The sequence below is a fragment of the Haliotis rubra genome, unplaced genomic scaffold (genome assembly GCF_003918875.1).
Source record: "Haliotis rubra isolate DU_JTF1 unplaced genomic scaffold, ASM391887v1 Scf274, whole genome shotgun sequence".
NCBI lineage: Eukaryota > Metazoa > Mollusca > Gastropoda > Lepetellida > Haliotidae > Haliotis > Haliotis rubra.
In genome coordinates this window covers 857,465-883,373 of record NW_025766825.1, presented here as the reverse complement: position 1 = coordinate 883,373, position 25,909 = coordinate 857,465, and the positions used below count along the sequence as shown (strand labels likewise).

The 25,909-nt window shown below is 43.0% G+C and overlaps 2 protein-coding genes and 1 long non-coding RNA gene across 3 annotated transcripts; all 3 read right to left on the bottom strand.

The window, feature by feature from the left end:
- Positions 1 to 5,365: 5,365 nt before the first annotated feature.
- On the bottom strand, positions 5,366 to 19,689 carry LOC124280814 (sushi, von Willebrand factor type A, EGF and pentraxin domain-containing protein 1-like). The gene is made up of 8 exons (XM_046716795.1): positions 19,528 to 19,689; positions 17,891 to 18,067; positions 17,269 to 17,445; positions 16,229 to 16,405; positions 13,600 to 13,776; positions 12,684 to 12,860; positions 8,397 to 8,576; positions 5,366 to 5,631 (listed from the first exon to the last, which is right to left on the bottom strand). Exons 3-8 carry the CDS (start codon positions 17,360 to 17,362, stop codon positions 5,366 to 5,368), a joined length of 1,071 nt encoding a protein of 356 aa, XP_046572751.1. The 5' UTR covers positions 17,363 to 17,445; positions 17,891 to 18,067; positions 19,528 to 19,689.
- On the bottom strand, positions 16,702 to 16,870 carry LOC124280818. Its single transcript, XR_006899778.1, has 2 exons — positions 16,803 to 16,870; positions 16,702 to 16,765 (listed from the first exon to the last, which is right to left on the bottom strand). It is a non-coding gene; the product is annotated as an uncharacterized LOC124280818 (long non-coding RNA).
- A 1,632-nt stretch (positions 19,690 to 21,321) lies between the features above and the next one.
- Positions 21,322 to 25,306, bottom strand: LOC124280813 (sushi, von Willebrand factor type A, EGF and pentraxin domain-containing protein 1-like). Its single transcript, XM_046716793.1, has 6 exons — positions 25,253 to 25,306; positions 24,619 to 24,780; positions 24,183 to 24,459; positions 23,304 to 23,498; positions 22,606 to 22,782; positions 21,322 to 21,500 (listed from the first exon to the last, which is right to left on the bottom strand). The coding sequence occupies exons 1-6, from the start codon at positions 25,304 to 25,306 to the stop codon at positions 21,322 to 21,324; spliced, it is 1,044 nt and encodes a 347-aa protein (XP_046572749.1).
- Positions 25,307 to 25,909: the final 603 nt, after the last annotated feature.

Sequence of the window (25,909 nt, the reverse complement as noted above, 5' to 3'; positions counted from 1 at the left end):
GTTTGGGCTGTCCCTCCTCAATGCATCATTTGTCTGAAGGTCGTATGATGACAAGGTGACATCGGGAAATAAACCACAGCTGGCTTGGCAATGATCGTGGACGTAAGGTCGACGTTGTATTGTACACAATATTGACAACGCTGTAACTTATACTGGTCAATTGACAAGGTAACTGAATTCCAGACAGCTGCTTAGGTAGACGAGTGAGTGAGTGAGTGAGCGAGTGAGTTTAGTTTTACGCCGCACTCAGCAATATTGCAGCTAAAGCGGCGGTCTGTAAATAATCGAGTCTGGATCAGACAATCCAGTGATCAACAGTATGAACATCGTTCTACGCAATTGGGATACGATGACATGTGTCAACCAAGTCAGCGAGTCTGACCACCCGATCCCGTTAGTCGCCTCTTACGACAAGCATGGGTTGCTGAAGATCAATTCCAACACGGATCTTCACGAGTTGATTAGGTAGACGAGGTCACCCGCCACCGTCAATATGTATGTGAGAAAACATGGCTTTCCATGTAACCTGACAATTCCCGCTGTGAGATGCGACTTGCTATTGGCGACATTCATTGTTAAGTTCAGCAAGAGCCGACCGAGAATGAGAAAACACCGTATATGCGTGTATTGAATAGCTCGTAGTGATTACACGTAACTTGACAATTCCCGCTGTGAGATGACTTATGCAGACCAGTTGGTATTGGCGACATTCATTGTTAAGTTCAGCAAGAGTCAGTGGAGAATGAGAAAAGAACGGAAAAGGAAAAGTGACAAATGTAACTAAGAAGTACACTAAGAATGCTGTGGCTATGTAGACACCGACACAGTAGAGTTTCCGACACATTTTCTTCTACACTTATCTATGTCTAAACACAGCTAAATGTATACCGTATTGATTCTATGTAACATAACCAGTTTCACAAACACCATGACAAGTATAAGCAAGAAATATATTACAAATGTTGGAGCTATGTATGTAGACATGTCACTTTTCAGACACATTTCTTTTTCTAAACTTATATTCTGGGTTTAATTCCCTGGCGTCCAAAACATACAATTTTGTACAGTTCCTTTAGCAGAAGAAATACACATTTTGTTTACGCTGCCAAAACATTACTTGTTTACGTTTGCATAAAAGGATTTTACCACTACTTCTTTCAGTTTCTTCTTTCTCTTTTCAACTTCATTAAGGTGAGGTGAGGTGAAATGGGGTTGAACGTCGTACTTCAGAATACTTCGTTCATATGACGACGTGCATGCATGCGTGTGTATGTGCGGCTGCTTGTACTAGCCCAGACTTAAGCTGGTTTTATAGTGCTAGCTCACTGAGATACCATGCCGCAGTGGTTAAGCATGAATACCCCACTCAGACACATTATACTGACTCCGAGCCGACCAGTCCTTGTTGTACCCATTAATGCCGAGCACCAGGCAGGGACCAACAAGAACCGAAACGTCTTTTGGTATGACGCGACCGGGGATCGAACCCACGACCTTCCGCTCTCCGGGCGGACGCCCTAACCACGGAGGCGGTAACTTCAGTAAGAGTTTCGTTGATATCGTGTGGGTGTTACTTCTTATCCATAGCTTTATTGAAAATATCACCTACGATAATTTATCCGACTCTACTCCTGTGTGCATGGCAATATCGTTATGGTATTTTCCATGTGACCACTATATTTGGACCGTAAAGGAATCATTTGTATGAGTGAATGAGTTCGGTTTTACGCCGCATTTAGCAATATTCCAGCAATATCACGGCGGGGGGACAACAGAAATGGGGTTTACACATTCGATTTGCTTCTGTAGGGAGAATAACATGGTTCGGGAACTGTGAGACAGACTACACAATATCCCTGTGTTATGGGTTTTCAAACACTTACGAACATCTCTTGTCTCGATTATGCATGAATAATTGTGAACATGTCACTAACTTAAAACACTACCCTCAACACAAGTCATCATTCCAGAATTTACAATCAATAATATATCTGTGGCACTGTGGTCGACCACTTCTCACTATGGCCCACGTAAGCACTGCTGTCCGAAAATGTTTGACGTCCATTCAAGGAAAAGTTTCTCATCTTTATAAAATTGCTTAGGCTTTGTATATCTCATCTATACAAAATTGTTTAGGCTTTGTATATAACATCAATACAAAATTGTTTAGGCTTTGTATATCTCATCTATACAAAATTGTTTAGGCTTTGTATATAACATCAGTACAAAATTGCTTAGGCTTTGTATATAACAGTACACAATTGCTTAGGCTTTGTATATCTCATCTATACAAAATTGTTTAGGCTTTGTATATAACATCAATACAAAATTGTTTAGGCTTTGTATATAACATCAATACAAAATTGTTTAGGCTTTGTATATAACATCAATACAAAATTGTTAAGGCTTTGTATATTTCATCTATACAAAACCAGTGTATGAAAATTACAAAATTTTAGATGTGGCATCAGTAAACTGAATGTACAAACCCATAGAAGATCCAAAGATGATGATATCAGTTCTGCCATGTGCGCTCATTGCGTCAATATTGTCCAAGACGAGTACCATGTTCTATTACAATGTCGTGTTTTTTCTGATTTATGCATCAGGTATATACCACAATATTATTGTGTAAATCACAACATACAGAAGTTTGTAATTTTACTTAATACCCAAAATGCAAATGTTATTTTACGCCTAGCCATATTTGTAAACAAAATCCATAACGTTTTATGATACTTATAAATGCCAGTGTACTTCTCATGCCAGCACTCCAAAGAACATGATGTCAAAATGTCACTGTACTTTTGGCCTCATGGCCACTCTACGAAATACATCTGTTTGTCTGTCTGTATGAAATAAGCCAAAAGTCCAGCCAGACAGTACATCAGGGCTGGTAACTTCAAAATGTTACCAGCCCAAAATGGATTTAACCAGACCAAATATGGTGAATTTATACAGATGCATGGAATATCTAAACATTTTACCAGACTATAGGGCTGTCTAGCTGTAAATTTAGACCGTCCGTCAGAAATCTAGACCGTCTCAGGCGGTCGAAAGGGCCTTATTTCATACACTGTTGACAAAACAGTTTGTACAACGGGACGTTTTGGACAATTGTCACTTCATTGTGCAACTACCACGTTTACACAACTGCAACAACCTGTATCTTGTTAACATAGTTGTCCGTAAATCATCGTTCAAGTTCAACCATCTTACCTTCCCTCAGGCCCAAATTATCTTCTCTTCGGGGTAATGTTTCCCAACTGAAACTTTACATCGGCTGAATAGTCGCAGTGTTCTTGCAGAGTTGCGAATATCACTACGGCCTAATCACAAGGTCATCAAGGGCAGATAACTGTGAAGTTTAAAACGTCATGCTGTTTTCTGTACGACTCTCTTCACAATGTAAAGTCCTGTACGTCCTCATATGAAGGTATTCCACGGGTGAGATTCCCACAGAGTGAACTCAAGTGATGTTCAGATACATATTTGAAACACACTATATACTATTAAATAGTGTTTGGGATATTCCACCCTGGGGATATTATGTGGGAGCCAGTTTAGCAAGTTGTATGATTGTAATCTGAATTTAGAAAATGATTATTCCATTCACAGCGTGTTACAAATTTCGTGCAAACACACAATTTCACGTTTTTCAAGATGTTCACGTGAGTGAGTGAGTTTAGTTTTTCGCCGCTTTTAGCAATATTCCAGCAATATCACGGCAGGGGACACCAGAAATGGGCTTCACACGTTGTTCCCATGTGGGGAAATGAACCCGGGTGTTAAGCGTGACGAGCGGACGCTTTAACCACGAGGCTACCCCACCGCCCCGATGAACACGTGAATATATATGGTCGGGGTAAATTTCGAAATTTACCGTGAAACGTGTCAATGTGGTGCTGTACATTTCAGTGATAAGAGACTGAAGGTTGTTCTGATATTGTTTTAAACTCAATCAAACGGGGTTTTTTCTTACATGCGGCGTCTGTCACGTTAAGAACGGCTACCAGCAATTGGTTAGCAAGTTGGAAGTTGGAGCAGGACAAAGCATTGTGGCACGAGCTCCTACCGTTTCACAGTCAATAAAAATCATATTTTAACACGATATCAACCGACAAATAACGTTGATGACAGACGTCGATCTGATCCACCAAGGGAGACAACTGGACAGTGTTACGAAACCAGTGAATTTCAAATTGAAGGTGAGGTGAGGTGAAATTGGGTTTAACGTCGTGCTTGAGAATATTTCGCTCATATGACGACGTGCATGCGTGTGTATGTGTGGCTGCTTGTACTAGCCCAGTCTTAAGCTGGTTTGATAGTGCTAGCTCAATGAGATACCATGCCGCAGTGAAGCATGAATACCCCACTCAGACACAATATACTGACTCCGAGGCGACCAGTCCTTGTTGTACCCATTAATACCGAACGCCAGGCAGGGACCAACAAGTACCATAGTTTAACGTATTTTGGTATGACGCGGCCAGGGATCGAACCCGCGACCTTCCGCTCTCCGGGCGGACGCTCTTCAAATTGGAGATAGATGTTATAGTTGGATAACAACCAATTCATTATCGGCTACACAGATGGAACCTGCATCCACGTGTCATCCATCCCATCCCCACCCACCCACCCACCGACACACTTCCCCTCTTGATCCACACCTGTGAAATCCTCGATTCTCGTACAACTCGAACGGGTTTATTACAGATCCCTACGATTTCGACACAAAGAGGTCCGACTGAATTTTTATGCTGTTGTAATATGCCAATAGTTAACAGTCTCGTCCAACAACACCGAGAAAGAAAACATCAAACATGAGAATACGTTCATATTTATTCACAAAAGATAAAGCAAAATGTAGATGAGTTTCGTGATGTACATTTCGATTACAATTGTTCAGAAAATCATAGTCAGACGCAAATAAGTTGTCGACGTATCACCTCCACAGCTATGTGACATCTCTACTACTTCCCCCCACCCCACCCCCCCACCAATCCAATCCCTCCCACTCCCGGCCAACACAAGCCACTCCAAGCTGTATGTGACGTACCTCCAACCCCCTCCTATACCAAACAAGACCGTCCCTCCGATAACTGAAACTTCTAAGTCGTATAGGATATGACACACCCTCCCAAACCTAACCTCTGCCGACCTCTGGCCTCTGAGCTGTATGACGTGTCGCCCCCTCCCTAACTACTCCTGACCAGATCTGTGAGATATATGTGATATGTATACGCACACCCCTGTCCACCCACCCACCCCTCACCCTACTACCGGCTAAAGCCTTCTGTATGTTCTGTATGTTCCGTGTCACACACACCCCTGTCCACCCACCCACCCTCACCCTACTACCGCCTCAAGCCTCTGAGCTGTAGGTCCTGTGCTTCTCGGGGAGTGAGATGGAGGGGGCGGGTCTCCTGCTCTCCCAGAAGTCCTTCACGTTTTCCTTCATGTACATCAGATGCTTGTAGAAGGTCGCGAGATCCAGCAGCAACATCACGAACAACAGCACACCCATGATGCCGTACGCTACTACGCCGACTCCAACTGACCCGGAAGCCTCCACAGCTACCGGTTCAAATTTCTTGATGACCCCGATGATTTCAGCAGGCGATGGCTTCTCTGAATAAAAATGTAAATTTTACAACATGTCCCCTTAAAAATGTCATCTAAATATATATTTACAAACAAACATCAAAATGGAGTCCAGAACAATATTTAATTTCGGGAGCTGAAGCAGCCAAGACTTGACAGATCTTTGTTGTACACCTGTTTCATTTAAGATGAAGGAAGCAAAATGACGTTTAACCACAAAATGTTTACAAATATATGGTTCCAGTAGCCAAAGTGATGTATATCAGTTTGCTTGTTGTTGACGCCGCACTCAGCAATATTCCAGCTGTATGACGCATGGTTTTGAACACCCAAGTCTGGACCAGACAACCCAGTGATCCCCATCATCAGCATCTATCTACGCAAGAAGAAGTATATGATAACATGTATCAGCGTGTTTTGATATGTATTCATTACATATATATTTAAGAAATACAGTTCGCTCTACCATCATGTGTAGTGTAATAAAACACACTTTCGCCCTGAACTATTATAGTTAAAGTACAAGTCCATGTGCTTTAACGTTATAATAGTTCAGGGCGAAAGTGTGCTTTATTACACTATACATGGTGGTAGAGCGAACTGTATTTCTTTTCTAAGATGCCAAATTTAATACTTTCTAAGGATAATTACGATTAATTTAAGGCAGAAAACAAACGACGGTGTCGGTGACCTAAATTAAAAATCCTCGCACAGGGCTAACTGGCGCGCTGTTCTATTGATGTGTCTGCCCCCCTACGTTAAGACGAACGTTACCAGAAAAAAACAAATGATTACAGTTTGATGACGGTTTACGTTCGGATTAAATATCTTCTCTGAATTATCTTAATTACATCTGTCATTAACGTAAACCATATGGGGCAATATGAACGTCGCATTTCTACTACCAACATAAGTTTAGATCAGTACATCCAGCTGAGTAGTCAAGCGACATTCCACGATTGCATTGTGGGAATGTAAACATTGCGAACGTTACCGTGTCGCTGAAATGGACTTCACACATTGTACCCTTGTGGGGAATCGGAAATCGATCGGACCCCTGGTCTTCAGCGTGACGAGCGAACGGTTTAACTACATGGCTAACCCACCGCCACTTAAGGGAAAAGAACGTCGCGAACCTTCCTAACCTTCCGAACCGCCTCCGTGGTGTAGTGGTTAGAGCCCGGAGAGCCCGGAGAGCGGAAGGTCGCGGGTTCGATCCCCGACCACGTCATACAAAAAGACGTTAAAATATGGTACTTGTTGGTCCCTGCCTGGCGCTCGGCATTAATGGGTACAACAAGGACTGGTCGGCTCGGATCAGTATAATGTGTCTGAGTGGGGTATTCATGCTTCACTGCAGCATGGTATCTCAGTGGGCTAGCACTATAAAACCAGCTTCAGTCTGGGCTAGTACAAGCAGCCGCACATACACATACAAACGCATGCACGTCGACATATGAGCGAAATATTCACAAGCACGACGATAAACCCAATTTCACCACACCTCACCTCCTAACCTTCCGTAGAGCTTTGTTGTCACTTGACATGAATACCTTCAAGAACTGACGCGGCACTTCAGTCTCGCTTGCATCCCAAGTACACTGCTGCCAGGCTCCCCATTGTTCTCGGTGCCCTTGGTCTCTAGCGGGGTGACGATTCATCGATACGCATCAATGCATCGATCCATGGGCCGTCGATACAGTGAATCGATACAAAGTCTTACATAGTCGTATATCCCGATACGATACTTCAAATTGGCCACGATACATCGATGTTTTACTTTGAATATTGCCGAATCCCGATATCTGTCACGAAAGACTCCCTTTTGTTTAATGATGGAAATGTATGCATACTTATTTTCCCTTCATAAGTGTCTCGGAAATTCTTGCGTCAGGAACTGTGTCAACATAGCGCTCGCATTTTAAGCACAAAGTCCGTGTATAAACGTAATTATCTCATTTCCGAATGAACATTGAAAAACGCTGGCAGAATTTGACGAAATACTTTCAAGTGGTTTTGTTTTGATCTCAAGGTGTTTTACATTTGGTGTTAGAATTAAGGTTTTAGTATCGTGATACGTATCGTATCGCCACCTTTGTATCGGGATTCGTATCGTATCGCAGCTTCAGTGCACAATACTTTGGCAATATATCTTCGTGACTAAAATTTTAGTATCGTGATGCATCGTATCGCAGGTTGTATGCCAATACCAGCACTTCACTAAAGTGCACTCACTCACTCACTCACTCGAGCACTCACTCACTCACGTTCTGAGCGTTCTGAATAAAACGAGATCTGGGTTAGAATTGATCTTCAGGAACCCATGCTTGTCGTAAGAGGCGACTAACGGGATCGGGTGGTTCGGCTCGCTGACTTGGTTGACACATGTCATCGGTTCCCAATTGCAAAGAACGATGCTGATACTGTTGATCACTGGATTGTCTGGTCCAGACTCGATTATTTACAGACCGTCGCCATATAGCTGGAGTATTGCTGAGTGCGGGGTAAAACTAGGACTTCACGGTATTAACGGTATACCGGTATATTGCAATACGCCTTTCGAAAGATACGTATTACAATGCGGGGTGTGTGTGTGTGTGTGTGTGTGTGTGTGTGTGTGTGTGTGTGGAAGGAGAGGGAATTGTGTTGTGTTCTCAGAAATGGTGTATTGGGTAATAAAAATACATGTATATGAAGTTTTGTGATTATCTCTAAGTCAATATCTACACAAGCTTTCATTCACACTGAACTGCAGCGTAAAACTAAACTCACTCACTCTGAATAAAACGAACCTTTGCACTTTAACCTTATCCCATGCCATACTCCTTCCTCAGTGCAGACAAGGGTGTTGTTGCCGCCATCTTCATCGTAACCAAGGTCACAGGAATACCTGGCTGTTGATTGGTAGGTTCGAGTGTTGTTGCCGGCCAGGTGGGCGTGGCTTAGTTCAGGCGCCGGGGGACAAGTCACGACTGGAAGCACAAAATTGCAGTCAAATTCTTAATTCGGTAAATGGTACAGTATGCTCATTTTATTATAACTTATTTGGGAGATACAAGTTGTCTGTTTCGCAATTTGAGACTGACACGCTGTAGAATCGATTCTTCTTTTGGAAATGAGCCCTTCAGTACTTGAGAAACTGTTGTTCACGGGTATAGTCCGTTTGGCTCAAAAGTGGACCGATGAATTGCATCCGAGAATGGATGGAGACGGCACAGCACAGGTTAATGAATATATAACTTTGTCTGTGAACGTGCTTCTCGAACACCTGGCTGTCCCTTTCTCTGCACTCCTCCCTCGTAACAAATAGTGAACTGTGTCAATATTTTAATGATAGTTTGTTAAACAACTTTATTATTTTTAGGACAAAAATTCTGCAAAAACCTCACAGAGTGGGTATAATGTTTTGATTATGATCAGCGTTTCATTGAGTATGTTATGTTTATTAGTTTTCGAGTTAGATTGCAATTCATCGGTCCGCTTTTGAGCCAAACCCGTCTTCTTGTTGCCAACTAAAATGTTTCGTATCTACTAGTATTTAAAACGATTGGAGATCCGCGAGTTGGGCAACTTGGACCCAAATCCTATATTTGAAATATGAATGACAGAAAACCATATTTCTCTGGACGTTTCGCTTTGTATTACAAGGGGGTAAGCGCTGTAGTTGGAACAGTGAAACAGCGGTACTGATGAGTGTTAAATTAGACCAACCCTACTTGTTTTCGGTGTTTCATTTAATGTGCATACCCCCTTGTAATACAAACCAATAATAGCGATTTGAGACTATGATCGTTTGTTAAACAACTTTTATCCTATGTTGAATAAAATTCTCAGATTTAAATGTTCAGTTGTCAAGGTAACATTATGAGGATTTACAATCTTAATTTCACTTTATTTGATTTACTTTTTTGTATAAAGTGAAATTCATCGGTACGTTTTCACTGCAAACAGACTATAGGCATCGTGACACGCCTTTGAAGGGTTGTGGTGTCAAAAGTCAGTTCACAAATTCAGTAGGGTGTGTGTCCACCACTGGCGTTGATGCAGGCTTGGCAACGACGACTCATAGACCGCACTAAACAATTGAAGAAAGCTTGGGGAATGTTGTTCCATGACTGAACCAATGCTTGTCCCAATTCAGCTAACGTCAATATCTGATTCTGGTCTTAACGTAAACATCGCTCCATTTCATTCCAAGTGTGCTCGATAGGGGCAGGTCCAGAGAAACAGCTGGCTAGGAGAGTACCGAAATGTTCTGCTGTCTCAGGAAATCTGTCACAACACAAGCGACATGTGGACGGGCATTTTCTTGCTGAAGCGTGAAGCTACGTCTCTGTCCTTGAATGAACGGCTGCATATGAGGCCCAATGATCTCATCCCTGTATCACAGACCTGTCAGACTGCCATTGACAATGACAAGTTGTGTCCGACCATGAGATATGAAACCCCCCAAACCAAAACGCTTTCGCCACCAAACTGCCGACGTTGAACAACGCACGTGTCAGCATACCCTTCACCTCGCCGTCTGTACACCCTTGACCTGCCATCTGAGCTGTCCAGATGAAATCTCCACTCGTCAGTGAACCAAACACCATCCCAATCTTGTCTACTGTACCGTAGATGCTGTCTCACCAAGGAAGACGTGCCTGTCGGTGACCTTGGAGCATAATTGGACTTACTGCAAGTCCGCGGGGCCGGATGTGATGCTCCCTCAGTCGGTTCCGTACAGTCCAGGGCCTAGATTTTCGAAGCTCTCTTAGCGCTAAGATAGTCGTAAGTGCCATACATTAGCATTAAGTCGTAAGTGCCATACATTACGACGATCTTTGCGCTAAGAGAGCTTCGAAAATCTAGGCCCTGGAACGTACTGGACGTACGCCATGGTCCGAGCAGTCAAACTGTAGTCGATTCCTTAGATGGGTCACCCGAATATGGTTGTCTTGCTGACGTGACGTCACGAGTGGACGGCCGGTACGAGGCAAATCTCTCGTGTTCCCATTATGTTGAAAATGTATCCATAGAGATGAGTTCGTGTGGCCACTTCATTTTGGGCCTTTCAAGTCTCATAGTCACGGCGCGGAGACGGGGGTAGCTAAACTAAACTCACTCACTCACCAATGGAGCAGGCATGTAGAACAGGGTTTTTACACAGGGAAATAGTATACATCTTCTTTTACTGAAATCCGAGAGATACAAGGACGCATTCACTTATTTGTTTCGAAAGCGAGTATTAAGAGAGACTATGAGGCGACCTCAATTTAACACACCTGTCAGGAAGTATGTAGTGAATGTATTTCACCTGTCGGACACAAGACATCGGGGACTCTTTAACAGATTATATAGTCTCTGGTGACACGTTTTTCTTGTTTGACGAGAGTAGGAGTCCAACTGACCCGACCGTCAGTGTCAGCCAAGGTAACACCATAGCCCTCGTCAAGGACGCCGGGGTTAACTTCATAACACCCTCTCTTTACGGTTTACTTCCACTTAACCCGGGACCATTTATCGTGGATCACGAGACCGCAAATTACCTGCCCTTGATTTTCATAAGCATTTTACCAACCAATCAAACGTTGTGATAAGGACAAAGGTAAAAACGGTAAGTGGGGTACCTCGTATTGCCTCAAAACCCACCCGGGACCAACTCGTGTTATTCCGGAACAAGCCGAGTGTTACAGTTTACAGAAAGGGACGAGTGGTATCGAATGCTCAGAACCAGTGTGTTGAAGGACGTGAAGGCATCCTTTCCATGTAACAGAGGACCTTCCTTTGCCTTCCAATCAAATGTTCAATTTGGAGTTTCCTGCGACCTCAGTCGTAATCGGCAGGACTGAACGCAGTGTTTTTCATATCGCCAACCCAACACTGAGGCCTTTGTAAACTCGTATTCAGACTGGTCCGTTAGACAGGTGAGGTGAGGTGAAATGGAGTTTAACGTCGCACTTGAGAATATTTCGCTCATATGACGACGTGTAGGCGTATGTGTGGCTGCTTGTACCAGCCCAGATTTAAGCTGGTTTTATAGTGCTAGCTCACTGAGATACCATGCCGCAGTGAAGCATGAATACCCCACACACACATTCCAAAGTGAGCGAATACACACATACATTTAAAACCACACTAGTCTGCATAAACTATTATTCAGTAAAAAAACTACATCTGAACAATTTTCCAGAGAATACACAGTATATACCCCTGCTGTCACGAGGATGGGTGACTGGAACGTATGCATTTCCTAGCGTTCATATATGACATGTGAGTGAGTGAATTTAGTTTGCACTCAGCAATATTCCAGCTATATGGCGGCGGTGTGCGGATAATCTAGTCTGGACCAGACTATCCAGTGATTGACATCATGAGCATCGACCCACGCAATAGGGATACAATAGCATGTGTCAACCAAGTCAGCCTGACCACCCAGTCCCGTCAGTCGCCTCTTACGGCAAGCATTGGTTGCTGAAGATCAAGTCTAACCCGGATCTTCACGGGTTTTCCCTACGTGTGTTCCTTGTCATTGCTGTCGCTAATTTGTTCACATGTACGTACACTTGAAACAATTTATGATCTTTTTAATAAACAAGAAATTAAACTGTATAACAAGTTTATATTTTACATTTTACTGTTATTTTTATTCAGTAAACTGTATTTTCTTTTTGAGTCCGGAAAACTAAAACTAAAACTAAAGCCACCCACTCTGGGTGTGACTATAGGATTTGAACACTTGATCCGTTGACCCTGGCCTGCCTAACACCTGATATTTTACTTTCAACGCATTTTTATTTTATTTTATGTCCAAAACCCCTTGATTTCTGTGACAATTTATACCTTTTCTCCGATAGAAAATCAAAACTTAGAAGTGTGAAAACTTCGTGCACATTTTGAGAGAGAAGTTGCATTTTCTCTTGTGTAAAAAAATATAAATAATCTAAGGGTAGGGTCGAATTTTTGGGTCGGGCGGTACTGAGAGACATGAATATATTATATATAATATAATGTTATATATTGCCTTAAATTCATTTTTTCTGGAAAGTCAGAATGACTGGCAAGTTTTAGATGAACGAGGCCCACGTGAAACTCACTTGTACAGTTGAGATCCACACCGCTCCATTTGCCGAACTCCGTGCACATTTTGCTCGCACTCCCACCGTCTACCTTGTATCCCACAATGCAAGAGTAACTGGCGTTGGCCTCAAACAAGCTTCCGGTACTGGTATACGTCGCTTTGTTAACTTCCGGCGGAGGCCCGCAGTCCACAACTACGAAGATACCATTGTATTTATCTGTATTCACTCCAAGCGAGTTATAAACAGGGCGTGTAAACATATTTTAATATCAAATAAATATATTCACCAGCAAGAAGTGTTATTGATGCCTTCTCTCACTTAGATGCTGTGATGAGAAAATAGTGTACTCAGCCCAGCGATTTAGTCCGCAAAATAGACAAACAGCTTACAAAATGTATAGGGTTCCGAACAGTTAGTTTTCTTCTGGAGGTTTATAAGTCATACTCACTCACGGATGTTGGAGGAGTGAGTGTGGTTCTACATTGCTTTTAGCAATATCCCAGGGCCTAGATGTTCGAAGCTCTCTAAGCGCTAAAATGGTTGTAAGTGCCATACATTAATATTAACTTACAACTGACTATCTTAGCTCTATGAGATCTTTGAAAATCATGGCTGAGGAGTCTTTAAGGGGAACACCAGACATGGGCTTCACATACTGTATCGGGGCGGTGGGGTAGCCTAGTGGTTAAAGCGTTTGCTCGTCACGCCGAAAGCCCGGGTTCGATTCCCCAATTGGGCACAATATGTGAAGCCCATTTATGGTATCCCCCCGCCGTGATATTGCTAGAATATCGCTAAAAGCGGCGTAAAACCATAATCACTCACTCATTTTCTTCTGTTGATTTTGGGCAAATGTTTTCGTTGTATTTTCGTTAAACCAAAATCGAACGAATATCAAATCTAAATCAAAGTGACACTCATTAACACATACTCTCACAGCTGAAGTCGGCGCTCTCCCAGCGACCAGTGTCTGCGCATGTCTTCTTGCTGCTCGTGCCGACTAAGTTGTATCCATGGTGACACGTATAGGTCGCTTCTGATTGGTAGGTGGTTCCCCTCACTGTGACGTCAGCCATGACTACGTCCGGTGGACTGTTACAATCGATAACTGAAAGGCAGGCATGAAAGCGTCACCTACTGACTAAAGCACGCTAAACAGGCAGTTCAAGACAAGGGGGTCTGTATTAGTGGTGGTCCGATTAATTGAAATAATCGAAGATTGGTCGCAATGACTAAACGACCAAGCAATCGATCATGTTTTCTCATAATCGAACACAAACAATTTTGGAACACTTATTTTGCTTTAACAATATTTTTCACAAGGTTGGATTTGTCTGTTACATTTCAAAAGCACAACCAGCTCGTTCCAAGTCAGGATTGAATTTATCTTAAAGACTCCAAGAGCTTTAGGTTCCTAACATACTGAAAAAAATATAGTCATCCTTTAAATATGTAAAATTTGCAAATGTATTTTAGGCAATTTGCAAAAAACTCGAAAGAACGACATGTTTTTTCTTTATTTTTTGTTAATTAAGAAACATAATCAGGAAAATTTGATAAATGACGCGAACTAATTATTTTCGATGATTGATCGGTTGTGATGAACCAAACATCAATTATGAGATTGATTTGATTTAAACATATTTTATTCACAAATGTGAAAGGGATTGGGGACAAGTAATCCAACTTAAAATACCCGCTGAGATTTTAACCAATTGCCAACACTAGTGTGTATAGACTAGGGCTGCACGGTACTACCGGTATATAACGGTATATCGCAATACGCCTTTCAAACGATATGTATTGCAATGTGTTTTTTCTCAGAACCGTTACATTGGGTAATAAAATTATATATACAGTTTGTTTATCTCTCCGGTTTATGTCAAAATAGACACAGACTTTTATTCACACTGAATGACCGACTATACAATCAATGCTACTGTCAAACACTGGAGCTCCCAATATATCTGTTTCTACTAGCACACTAAACATTACCTCCTGGGGTACGGGTGAGAAAGAAAGATACTGTACATGGGGGTGGGGTTGGGGGGTTGAGATACTGTAAATCAGGGTCAAGGATGCTTCAAAGACAAACCCTGATCGTGGTTTGAACGAGAACCGTATTACGTCATATGAATGGGTGAGTTCACACATGGTCTCTGAGGTGAGGTGAGGTGAAATTGGGTTTAACGTCGTGCTTGAGAATATTTCGCTCATATGACGACGTGCGTGCGTGTGTATGTGTATGTGCGGCTGCTTGTACTAGCCCAGACTTTAGCTGGTTTTATAGTGCTAGCCCACTGAGATACCATGCCGCAGTGAAGCATCAATACCCCACTCAGACACAGTATACTGACTCCGAGCCAACCAGTCCTTGTTGTACCCATTAATGCCGAGCGCCAGGCAGTGACCAACAAGTACCATATTTTAACGTCTTTTGGTATGACGCGGTCGGGGACACATGGTCTCTGGTGAGTTTAGTTTTACGCCACTTTTACCAATATTCCAGGGTTTAAAGTCGACATGTGGTCTATGTCGCCCAGTCATTAATAAGAAAACCTCCCAAGGTCTAATAGAGGCAGTCTAAGTAAACTTAGGCTCAGTATTATTCGTTACACAGCTATACTGAGTCTAACAAAACCTAGTAGAAGGTCGCGTCAGCTATCCTTTTGGACTGACCAATCAGAACACAGCTTACCAAATCGCGAAAGTTAACATTCGCACATACCGTATGAACCTTTACCTAAAAAGCTCGAACGATTCCGAATGCTATTTCCCGCACGATCGCTTCCGAGTGATACACGCCATGAGTAAATAGTCGCTGATAATAGCGTTTTTTGTCAATATTCAAGGATGTCATCTTGCGAAGATATAAGCAAATAGTAACCATGTCATTAGAAACCCATACTGCAGGCCAAATATCTGTGTTTTATGCGGATTTTCGTTTGTTAATAGATCAGTGTCAGCGACCAGGGAAGAGAAAATCCAAAAACCGTTTTGTAAGTCCCGCCGAAACCTAACTAGTAGTCGTTGTCTGATTGGTTAAATCCGTTCGGTCGTCTCGCGTTTGATTGGACGGTCATAGGTCGCTCAAAGGTTAGCTGACGCGTCCTTCTACTTGGTTTTGTAGGACTCAGTATAGCAGTGTAACGAATAATACTGAGCCTAAGTTTACTTAGACTGTAATAGAGGAAGCGTTTATCAATTAACGTTTCATTGTGGAGCTCAATCACCAACAGCAACATAATGTATTTTGTTCATGAGCTGGAGCGACACCAACTGCATTTCGGGTACGTCAACGAGACTTCAACGGATGGACTTCTATTTTTCGGATCGGACTAAAAGTTACTGAAACGTTACTTGGCTGTTACACCCGTCGAGTCACTGAAAAATGAAGGATCAAGACACGAATATTTCAACAGTAATAAATAATAAATAAACTCTCTTACATATGTAAGTTCGTGGTTTGGTTCTTGACAATTATCTCGTCGCCAGGTCTGTATTATTAATAATCGCAGAAAATAATCGAAGCTGATTTTAATTTGTACAAGGATACGCACTGAAGCACGTCGGTAGGGCGCCCACCCATTCTGCTGACTCATTGCATGTGATGGTCCAGTTGGACATGGAAGAGTTATATCCCTTGATACAGCTATACTCGACAGTTGACCGGTAGATGGTGCTAGTGTACATCCTGTCAGTGTTGGGTACGCTCGGTGGCGTGCTGCAAGCGACAGCTGCAGAAGAACAATATTTTTTGTTATCTCACAGTCGTGAGCATGTAAAAACACGTTGTTTTCAGCGTTTATAAACTGAGTTAGTTGCTCGTGTCGCCACAGCTCGCCCTCCAGAGTTGAGTCCCTTGTGTGTGACAGAAGCCTATCATTTAGTGTTCCAAGCCCGTATTCGTCTTGGCGTATAGACGTTGGCAGTGTTCGACATTAACGTCGGTCCTAAGGCCCGAAGGCGACCTAAAACAACTCGGACCCACAGCTTTTGTTTTCTGCAGGTCCTTATGGCCAACAGCTTTTTGATTCCCCAAACACTAAGAGTATTATTTTTCAGAAAATATCATTCGGTAATTTCTAGTTTTTTATCTCGATCAACAGCTGTTGTCTGTATAAGTGAAACGACTATCATTTTCGAGGAAGACTTGTCAGTCACTAGAGTTAAATTAAAGTCTTCAACTCAGTTTGTTAGTTGCCACGTTGTTTTTGTGCTGGAAATGACTTATACTGCTGCTAAAATATAGGGCCTACACATTCTGATCAGGGCCCACCAATGCTTGTGGTTCTGGGTCCTTAGGGCCTGCAGCTTTTCAGGGGTAAGGCCAAACACTGCACGTTGGTATCAGAAACGGCAAACCCCACCCTGAACCCTGAGTTCCTGAACGTTTGTTTGAACATTTACGGTACAGGTCACTGCTACCGTACTTCCTCAGCCAAAGGCTAAGTTTTTCTTTTAGACACTCTTTACAATTCTACCACTTATTTGATCGTGTCACGGGTTTTAATCGAGGAAATACGGTAAACGTCATTACCCGAGTTTTTTAATCTTTCATGAGAAGCCTGATAAGTTAATAACGCCGGTCCGTCAGTACCTGTACACACGATATCCAACCCTTGCCAGTTGCTGGTGTGGTCACATGACCTGATGACGTCACCTCCGGTGTGGTTGTAGCCTGTTTTGCACATGTATGTGGCTTCAGAGAGATAGGTGTCGTTGGTGTACGTGACGTCAGCATCGGCTACCAATGGCGGAGCGCCACAATGTCTGACTGAAGATACATGTCACATGTTCAAGATTAGGGTTAGATGGCCAGATCATATTCCGGTCAGTTTCGACAAATTTATACATTATATTGTACAGAATGACATGACACTTGTAAGCAGATTATTACATTCACATTCAAGGGGATGGGGTAGCCTGGTGGTAAAAAGGTTCGCTCGTCACGCCGAAGACCTGGGTTAGATTCCACACATGGCTACAGTGGTTGAGGCCCAGTTTCTGGTATCCCCTGCTATGGTGTTTTGCACAAAGCAACGTAAAACCACAGTCAATCACTCACTCACTCACTTACATATTAGGTTAAGAATTCAATAGTGACCTTGACATTAAATGATGACCTTGACCTTTCGGATCTAATGAAGCCGGTCGTTCTACAATGACTCTTTGAGATTCTATGCGTTGTGAGATTACCATATTGTGTGCTGGACGCTCACCTTCACATTGTAGGTCGCTCCCATCCCAAGCACCGGTCTCGTTGCAAACCTTGATGCCATGCCCTCCCGTCTTTTCATACCCAACCACGCAGCTGTATGCGGCTTCTGATTGGTAGATGTGGAGCTGGGCCGACCACTCAGTGTTCTCCACGTCAATAGGGGGCCCGCAACTTACAGCTGCAAAGAATATGATTGGTTAATATTGCCGCACTTAAAAGAAGTTGAGAGTGAGTTTACGTTTTCATTTTACCGCCGAGATATTGCTGGAATATTGCTAAAAGCGGCGTCAAACTAAACTTACTTACTCCTTATTGTTTTTTGTTTTTATTTTTGTTTATTTGTTTGTTTGTTTGCTTGGTTGTTTGTTTAAAGCTTCTCTCAGCAATCTTTCACCTGCCTGGCGGCGGTCTTTAAATAATTTAGTCTGGACCAGACAATCTATAAGTGATCAACAGCATGCCTATCGATCTATGCAATTGGGATGACACTTGTCAACCAAGTCAGCGATCCTGACCCGATCCCGTTAGCTGCCAATTATCCTTTTTGGTAGTTGTGGTTGTCACAATATGATAAATCCATATAAATGCGGTGGCTTTTATTTGCATCAATTTTTACACAACACCATATGGTTAAGTTTAAATGCACAATGTCACATTTCCGATAATATTTTGGCCTATGTTATATATATTGGATCATATGCACTCACTTTAGTTTCCTATTGATGAAATGAAAAACTGATTATCCCTTACGACTTGCCGGAAATCGATAACTGAAACTTCGAGGCATTCGTAATTACTCGTCCCTTTCCGTAACTTGAAAGAATACTCGTACCCCTCTCGTAACCATTTTACTGAGCTGTCTGAGTGCAAAAGCGTAGAGAAAAAAATAGTCTAGTCGCCGAACTATTTTCAAGGGCATGTAACTCTAGTTTACTTGGAAAACAAACATGCATCCACGCCAAGGAAAATACCTCAAAGGGTATGTTTAACATGCATAAATACTTTCCTATAATGTTAACATATCCTGGTTATAAAAATTCAGGAAGCCAAGGAGGACTATGCAATAATTAAAATATACTTGAAGGGTCTGGGAAAACATTATGCAAGCCGAAATCTTTTGTGTTCCCCGCCGAGATATTGATGGAATATTGCTACAGGCGGCGTAAACTAACTATTTTGACCCAATTTTTTCTCTAAATACGCGCGTTCTGATTGGCTGGGGAATAAATCCAGACATGGCTACGAGAAGGGTACGAGTCTTCTTTCAGGTAACGGAAAGGGACGAGTAGTTACGAATGAATCACAAGTTGTGCGTAGGATATTCGTAGAGAACGCTCCAAGGAACATAACTCTGTGGGGTACGCTTGAAATAACGTTCGGTCGGTAGACGGCGCGAGAGTCGATTTAATGCAACGTTGCATTAATTCATTCGAACGTTTTAATTTAATCTTGTAATTTAAATACGTGATTGGGGATATGGGGATGGGGACTTGGGTGTTATAAATTATGTGGTATTTTCCTTGGGGAATGATAATTGGTATTATTTAGAGAAATGCACTATGTATTTTTAGAGAGGTGTGGTGTCAAATAGTTACCTTGGGGGATTAACTAAACATTCAGTAGGTCAAGGATACTCACTTTCACAAACAAGGTCCAATCCTGTCCAAGAAGCGTTCTCTGAGCACACCTTTATCGCTTGTCCTCCTACAGGGTTATGTCCCTTTGAACATGTGTACACTGCCTCTGACCGGTAGGTGGTGTTGACATACAGGATTCCCGTTCCCGTGTTGTTTTACAAGCTTGGGGAGAAAAATTAGGTCCTTTCTGCTTTTCTATGAATTTACTGGAAACACAAACCATAGTCGGCAAAAAGTATTCAGGAGAAAAATTAGGTAGGACAAACTTTCTTACTTTTCTCAGTAAAGTACAGGCATCCTGAGGGTTGAACAGCCAAACGAGACTGTAATGGACGTCGGACAACTGGTACGTGCACTTTGTGTGCCGACAAAGTCATTGATTCATTAACGCAATGCCATTTAGAAAGTGGTCAAATGTAGCTCATTTGGGATTACACTTTGGCTGAGCGGGTTAGGCGGCACCTTGTGTGCTGGCAATTCCTCCCTTGTGCACCCCATCCCTCGTAACAAATAGTGAACTGTGTCAAGAGACTCAAGTATTCTTCAGTGTCAATGATAGTTTGTTGAAAACATCACTTTTTCAAGGTTCCCGATTTTTTTGACCAATCAGGACTATTCTTCAGTGTCTTGGTAATTCTGAAAAAAAACAACTCACACAGTTGGTCTGATGTTTCATTAACATTTTGACACAGATTATGATTAGTGTTTCCATGTAAGAGTACTATGCCGATGTTTCAGTTCTTGCACACCTGTTTCCCTTTGCACCCCGAACAAATAGTTAGATTTTGTTAAACAACTTTTTATTTTTAGGACATTCAAAAAACAGAGTTGGTCTGATGTGGTCCGATTTTGACTGACATCAGAAATGGACTTCAAACATTGTGCCCATGTGGGGAATCGAACTCCAGGTCTTCGGCGTGACGAGCCAACGATTTAACCTCTAGGCTACCCCACCGCCCTTCGATTTTGAGCCAAACGGACTATAAACTCCTATCGTCAAATGAGTGAGTGTGTTAGTATTGAACAGTATTCCAGTTATGTCAGTTTCAGGTGGTACAAAAACCCAAAGAGACGTTTACCACATTCTGAAAATTCACAAGGAACACAGTGATGACAAACACGGAAGGTGATCGGATGGAACCAAGATTCAACCCCACGATCGCTGTGCCAAAGAGACTCCACTGGGCCACCCGTGTCCCCACCCATCACTACCCCCATGCATCGCCCAACACCCACACGATGCCACAAGTAATAAGTTATCAATTATTATTATTAAAAATATTAGTAAGTGAAAAATTAAAATACCTATATATAAACTGACGTTCCAAAGAAAGTACACACCTGATTCTTTGGTACAATATTTTCTTTAAAACAGCATTAATATTTAAAAAGTGTTTTGATTCTGCCTTGTCACAAACATTGTGCAAATGTTTCCAAAACACCACCACCCAATTACAGCAGTGCTAGCAAAATACTTATGGTTTTAATGGGAATAAAAAACCGGGTGTGTACTTTCTTAAGTACGTCAGTATAGTTTGTAGGGCAAGACTCGTCTGTTTTAGTAAATCACGGGCGGCGGGGTAGCCTAGTGGTTAAAGCGTTGGCTTGTCACGCCGAAGACCCGGGTTCGATTCCCCACACGCTTCAATGTGTGAAGCCCATTTTTTTGGTTCCCCGCCGAGATATTGATGGAATATTACAGGCGGCGTAAAACTATACTCACTCACTGGTATATCACATAAAAACCTGAAATTGTATTCATTATCAAATCCTCTGTTTCACTGTATTTTTGCCTCTATGATATCTCACGTGTGCACTCGAGATCCGGCCCCGTCCAGTTGCCGTAGACGGAGCACAGTTTGACGGCTGATGGCGACGTGGCGTTGTATCCCTTATCACACGTGTACGTCGCCTGCACGAGGTTGAAGGTAACGATGGTGTGGTTCATGGGGGGTGGATCGCCGCAGGTCACCCCTGATATAGAGTAGACAAAATGCGTTAGTAGAACAGGCACTGCACAACAAATGCAAAACATATATGTTATATATCTGGTTAGTCGACTTACTGACAAATATGACAAACATTTGCCCAAAATCAACAGAAGAAAATGCCTGACTGAGTTTGGTTCTACTCCGCTTTTAGCAATATTCCAGCAACATCAGGGCGGGGCACACCAGAAATGGGCTTCACACATTGTACCCATGTGGGGATTCGAACCCGGGTGTTGGGCGTGACGAGCCAACGCTTTAACCACTAGGCTACCACACCGCCACTGACAAATATGAAACTATACCAGGCAGAGCATAAGTGATACAATCATTTCGATACGGTGGGTTTTATTTTTATTCCTACTCGATGTATGGGCTGGGTCCGAAAAGTTTTGCCTTTTTTCTGTATGCTTTTTTTTGGGGTTGGGAGGAGAGACCTGCCGCTTGGGAGGTTCCCGTTTCACATTCGTTCATCGAGTAACTATTTTCACACCTCTCATGCTTTAATGTAGTGACTGTACTGAGTTTAAATCCTGCTAAGGAACTTCACGGAAGTGGGTATTTGACATAATCATTGATTGGTTGCTTAAATCTGACGTCACGATTTTTCGTTGCATAGTGACCACACCGGAAGACCCCAAATATGTTGAAGTCAATCTGTTCCTATTAATAATGTCAATGATAAAATCTTCGATTAACATTAAAACTACCGACGACACCAACACTTACTACGTGACAATGCGACACAAGCCCCTCCCATTCCATGATAAGCCAATGGGCGTGGCCTAAAATATCCTCATGAAATTAAAAAGCAGAACAAATTCTCAGTTGGCCAATCAAATATCATGGAATCTGTCAATATATCTATATTATCGATCTACGGGTTATACCTCGTGTTAAACTGGTTTTATACGTATCTTATGCCGGATATAGCGAAACTCACTATTACGTTATTCCGGCAGCGCAACAAAGGGTTGACACCATACCCATGACTTAATCAAACTCGAAATATGTAAGTGTCAAAATAATACAAGAACCACTGGGCCACCCAATGCACCCATAAAGAGACTGAAAGTCAAACCAATGCTTACTTTCACACACGAGATCTTCCCCTAACCACGTTCTGCTGGAGTCACATGTTCTGACGTCACTTCCGGTTGCAGCCTCGTATCCGAGATCACAGGTGTACACCACTGAGTTGTTGAACTCAAAGGAAGATCCTTCCCATGACGCATGCGCAATAGTTGGAGGTCTACTGCATTCTATCACTGCAAATAATTTTTAAAGCCTGAGTTTTTTAAGGAGAATTTTAAGAGTGTTTTCAAGCGTGTGGGCGAAAACATTCGGCACTTGCGAAATAGGTCACACCGGTACGGTGCAGAACACCGATCCTAATCGGGACGAGCTTTAGATCTGAACCGACCATAAGCGGATCTTGACAGATAAGAGGCGAAACTGGTTAGAAATTGATAGAAAATATCTATATGAAATATCTTGAATGACCTGTTGTTTATCTGGCTGTCCGTTACTTAAGACTAAATCATCATAACTAATGTTTGTTGTTGCTGTTGTTGTTGTTGTTGTTGTTGTTGTTGTTGTTGTTGTTGTTGTTAAACGCCGCCCTCAGCAATATTCCAGCTATCTAAATTATCAAGTCTGGACCAGACAATCAAGTGATCAACATCATGAGTATTGATCTACACAACTGGGATACGGTGACTTTTTCTCTGTTCAGTGCCCAAAGGTGAAGGTCATGAAGGGCGTTCAGAACACGTTGGTACACACGTACCTATACAGTCGGGGAATGTGACTTTTCGAGCGTACTTCCACTGCGCAGTCTCGTTGCACACCAACGCAGGTTTCGATCCGACGTTGTAGTAACCTTCGTCGCATTCGTAGTTCACGGTGTCGAGGAAGAAGTATTTGCTCTTGATGGGGACCGTGTGCGCATGGGGAAAACTGGGTGCATCTGGGCATTCCAGCTCTGGAAATCGGATATAGGTATCAATGATTGACAGGTATACGTTTAGAATCTCTAAATGCACGTAGACTAATAATTAGTCCCAGAAATAAAGTTAGCTTCTTTGAAAATATATATCCACAAAAAAAAATATATGATATCCAAATCCAGTCCAGTTGAACAAACGATGTTAGCTCTAGGGTGACTGTAGTTCCAATACCTGAACACAGAACTTTCGACTGTCGTAACGCTAAGGTGATCGTAAGTCCAATACCTGAACACAGACATTCGACTGTCGTAACGCTAAGGTGATCGTAAGTCCCATACCTGAACACAGACATTCGACTGTCGTAGCGCTAAAGTGATCGTAAGTCCCATACCTGAACACAGACTAACGACTATTGGAAACGCTAAGTTGATCTAATACAAGGCATTATATCCCGATAACCTCATGATCCTCACTTCCGCTCATATCTCATATAGATACTTACCATCCGTATGTTATGTGTGGAGACAGACATCACACTGTCGTAATGTCCGTCCTGACTGAAGATACAGAGGAGAGTACAGACAGTTTGTACGGACAATAGGTACCACGGTCTCGGTGTTCGCATGATTGTCACTTCCGCTCATATCCTGACAGATAGGGCGTGGCACTGTTGTAGAGAGGAGAGTACAGACAGTTTGTACGGAGCAATAGGTACTCACGGTCGCAGGTCGGTGCTCGCAGAGGTTGTGGGACAGTCCGCCCTGACAGATAGGGCGTGGCACTGTGGTAGAGAGGCAGTACAGACACAGACAGTTTGTACGGAGCGGTACTCACGGTCTCGGTGTTCGCAGGTTGTGGGGCAGACCGCCCTGACAGATAGGGCGTGGCACTGTGGTAGAGAGGAGAGTACAGACAGTTTGTACGGAGCAATAGGTACTCACGGTCTCGGTGTTCGCAGGTTGTGGGGCAGCTCGCCCTGACAGATAGGGCGTGGCACTGTGGTAGAGAGGAGAATACAGACAGTTTGTACGGAGCAATAGGTACTCACGGTCTCGGTGTTCGCAGGTTGTGGGACAGTCCGCCCTGACAGATAGGGCGTGGCACTGTGGTAGAGAGGAGAATACAGACAGTTTGTACGGAGCAATAGGTACTCACGGTCTCGGTGTTCGCAGGTTGTGGGGCAGACCGCCCTGACAGATAGGGCGTGGCACTGTGGTAGAGAGGAGAATACAGACAGTTTGTACGGAGCAATAGGTACTCCCTGACAGGTGGCTCAGACAGTTTGTACGGTGCTCGCAGGTTGTGGGACAGTCCGCCCTGACAGATTGGGCTTGGCACATAGAGGAGAGTACCTTTGTACGGATAGCCACGGTCTCGGTGCGGCACTCACACTTGGTGTCGTTAGAACTGGTGGCTATGAAATCAGAACTATAATAAATCAGATGTCGTAATCTTTCTAACACCATGTATTGATATGTTCCCTGTCTGTGGTTCAGGGCCCCGTTCCTGAAAGTGATCGTAGCGTTAAGGTGATCGTAACTCCCATACTTTAACATAGACTTACGACTGTCGTAGCGCTACGATCGCTTTGAGGAACGGGGCCCTGGGCCCCGTTTTACAAAGCTCTCGTAAGTCTAACATCTCGTAATTTTTCTCGTATCATTCCTACCTTCTATACTGTAACATTGACTTACGATAGTCGTAGCGCTACGAGAGCTTTGTGAAACGGGGCCCTGAACGTTATTACATGCTTCGTGGTTATCATGTGCTCTTTTAAGTGCCCCTTAACCTCTGTCTCGACGCCGGCGTACAGTAGGTTGCGTTGGCGTACTTGCACCTGCATGGTATGTGCCCGTTATAAAGCTGCATGCAGGTATGCCGAATGCATGTGCACGTGTTAACGACTACACCTACAACGTTTCCTACGTATGTACAGGTGTCAACGTTTGCATATTTAATGTGCAGTACGTATACAGGTGCCAACGCGTATATCTACAAGGTGCCCTAAGTATGTAAGGTGGTAAAAGGTATATCTACAAGGTGTCTTACGTATGCACAGGTGCCAACAGGTATATCTACAAGGTGTCCTAATGTATATATACAGGTGCCAACGGGTATATCTACAAGATGTCCCTACGTATATACAGGTGCCAACGGGTATATCTACAAGATGTCCTACGTATATACAGGTGACAACGGGTGTATCTACAAGGTGTCCCATGTACAGGTGCCAACGGGTATATCTACAAGGTGTCCTACGTATACAGGTGGCAACGGGTATATCTACAAGGTGTCTTACGTATGCACAGGTGCCAACGGGTATATCTACAAGGTGTCTTACGTATGTACAGGTGACAGCGGGTATATCTACAAGGTGTCTTACGTATGCACAGGTGACAACGGGTATATCTACAAGATGTCCTACGTATGTACAGGTGCCAACGGG

Bases quoted from the DNA above. Each gene is read 5' to 3' on its own strand.
- LOC124280813 (XM_046716793.1), bottom strand. From the start codon at position 25,306: ATGCAGGTGCAAGTACGCCAACGCAACCTACTGTACGCCGGCGTCGAG. The intron at 24,781-25,252 runs GTTAAGGGGCAC...CCAATCTGTCAG, and splicing joins ACGCCGGCGTCGAGACAGAG to GGCGGACTGTCCCACAACCT. The intron at 21,501-22,605 runs GTAAGCATTGGT...ACTCTATATCAG, and splicing joins GGAAGATCTCGTGTGTGAAA to GGGTGACCTGCGGCGATCCA.
- LOC124280814 (XM_046716795.1), bottom strand. From the start codon at position 17,362: ATGTGCAAAACAGGCTACAACCACACCGGAGGTGACGTCATCAGGTCA. The intron at 12,861-13,599 runs GTATGTGTTAAT...GTATCTTCGTAG, and splicing joins CGCCGACTTCAGCTGTGAGA to TTGTGGACTGCGGGCCTCCG. The intron at 8,577-12,683 runs GTGAGTTTCACG...TTGTGCTTCCAG, and splicing joins TGTGGATCTCAACTGTACAA to TCGTGACTTGTCCCCCGGCG.